Source organism: Pollachius pollachius (assembly GCF_949987615.1).
Source record: "Pollachius pollachius genome assembly, chromosome: 16".
NCBI lineage: Eukaryota > Metazoa > Chordata > Actinopteri > Gadiformes > Gadidae > Pollachius > Pollachius pollachius.
In genome coordinates, this window is record NC_136949.1 from 14,902,057 (window position 1) to 14,904,556 (window position 2,500).

At 42.8% G+C, this 2,500-nt stretch overlaps 1 protein-coding gene across 1 annotated transcript in view; it reads right to left on the minus strand.

Moving 5' to 3' along the window:
• dpysl5b (dihydropyrimidinase like 5b) overlaps nucleotides 1-23 on the minus strand; it is a gene marked incomplete at both ends in the record, with an annotated part of 12,634 nt that extends 12,611 nt beyond the window's left edge. Inside the window, one exon of the mRNA XM_079753322.1 lies at nucleotides 1-23. This exon is cut by the window's left edge and continues 88 nt beyond it. Within this exon, the coding sequence (XP_079609448.1) occupies nucleotides 1-23 (23 nt within the window).
• Between the last annotated feature and the right edge of the window lie 2,477 nt (nucleotides 24-2,500).

Consider the following 2,500-nt stretch of genomic DNA (forward strand, 5'->3'; position numbering starts at 1 on the left):
ATGGACCCTACGTTAGCGGCCATTGTCCTAGAGCCAAACAACAGAGGGATAGCATCATGCTACATAGGCCAGACGGATGTACAACTGTATTCTGAATGTGTGTAATTCAATCGGTACATATTGGTACCAAAAAAAAAGGTTAATAACATCATGAATATGCGTCGTCAAGTAGAAAATCCTTTTTAAGGTTATCATGTTAATCACATCCTTCTCCTTATGAACCTGATGCATGGATATTCCTTCTAACTAGAACTTAATTTTCATGAATGTACATTGTTGCCACTGCAAGTGAGTAGACAAAGCATAGAGTGATGTGAACACTGAAAAGCTGATGCAGCCACACAGAGGAAGCTGCAACTATCACAACTATCACAACTATCACAGCCAATTTGATAAAAGTACAGAACATTGAATTTACATACAATTCACTTATTGTGTAGGAGGTTTAGGAGAATTCTGCACTGGATAGAATAACCAGAAAGATTTCAAATAACCAGAACGATCCCAACATCAGTAAGCCATCTTAAAAGTTGTTCAAGCTGTCAGAGCTTCAAGAGTAGCTATTCAAGAGGAGCCAAACACTGAAGTCAAACCATGGATCGGCAACGACAACAAGATGTTGACAAGTTTCGAGTTGGATTTAATTTGGGTAACATCAATGACAAGACCAGCCGCCATTTTCATCCGCTCAGAATTCAGAGCCTGAAACTGTGTTGGAGCAGAGATGGGCTGTAGCTATCCTGGTGTGATGGAGTGCCTTGCTAAGGTGCACTCTGACCGTTACAGCGGCACTGAGGGACTCAATTCCAGCTAGAGCAACAGAAACCGGGATATAACCCCTTTTGGTATCATTAAAAAAACATCTCATCGACATGAATAATGCACTTAAAACGCAACAAGACACTGAACATTGTGCTAGAGGGGCCTATACTGCTATGCACGCCGTGCCTCGTGGTACCGGCGTATCTTTCACCGTTGACATGTTTATCAAGAGTTACAGTTTGAAAGACGGTTTGAATGAGTATTTTGCGACTGCTCATCAGAGCCCCAAATGTATGTACTTTTCATTGAGCACAGGGCCAGTCTGTTCAAACAGGCATATAACCTCACAAAATAACCCATACAACACTAAAGTAACCACTGTGTGCATGCATGTGTGTTTGTGTGTGTGTGTGTGTGTGTGAGTGTGTGTGTGTGTGTGTGTGTGTGTGTCTACATTCTACATGATTACACACATTAGGTGAACACAATAGCATCAAGGGAAACCAGAATCAATTGGAAGAGGCAGTGGGGGGTGATTGGGTATCAGAACCAATCAAGGGGAGGGCGGGCTGGTGGGGTTTACAGAAAAATGTAAGCTTTGCATCAGCGCCAGATTCAATTTGGAACCATGGGGGGGAGGGGGCGGTGAACTGGGTCAGGGAGTATTTGTTACAAAGCATTCTTATCATTGATCATAGAGCTGGTTCACTAGGTATAGGTATTGTTGAACAGGGACATGTATATGGAAATACAATCAGACAATGGTTTAAAGAGCTCTATATCTGCTAAAACCATAGGCCGGTCTTTGTGAAACTGTGAGGCTGCAGGAGATTATTGGAAGTGGTACATTGGTCCGCAGGGCCGATGATTGCAGAGAGACTTCAAAGAGATGTGGCAGACCGTTATTAGCGTATTTAGGGGTCGGTGCAAAAAACTCTGCCCTGAAGCCCTTTTCAACAGAATAAAAGATTAGCTTTCCCAGGAGATCAGAACTGGCAGAGAACAGTCTTTCAAGTTGAAAGAGGGAATACACAATTGCATGCACACACACACACGCACACACACACACACACACACACCGACACACACACACAACACACACACTCACACAGACATCCAACCTCATCCAAGACAATTGTGTACAACATAATTAAAATGTTACCAAGCAGTTAATCCTCATTAAAGAACTAGAATCATGACAACCTGTGTATACACCTGTCCCATACATGCATACATACTGATAACACTGATGATCATTGAATTACAGCGAGCATTACAAAAGAGCTGTCTGAATCTCTCTGGGGTTTGCGTATTTAAAGCTGCCACACCCATGTAAGTATGTGCTGTCGTACACAAGGCAATCCTGTTATTTGATTTACGTTTCTGTGGTTTTAAGGGCCTCACAGAATAAGGTGTAAGATCTGTCTGTGTTCTCCTTATTGCCAGCATCCCCATGATGCAGCTCCTGAACCAAAGAACATTACGTCCAAACCTTTGGAAGTGCACTGGGATTATATGGTCTGGGCTGTCAAGGCAATATCAGAACTAGACTAGCCCCAATGGACCGTTACATATCATTTTATTGAAATTTGCTTATGGAGTGATTAAGTCTCTCTCTCTCTCTTTCTCTCCAAGCAACCAGGAAATAGAGAGAGAGAGAGAGAGAGAGAGAGAGAGAGAGAGAGAGAGAGCGACAGAGAGAGAGAGAGAGAGCGACAGAGAGAGAGAATCAAAGTGA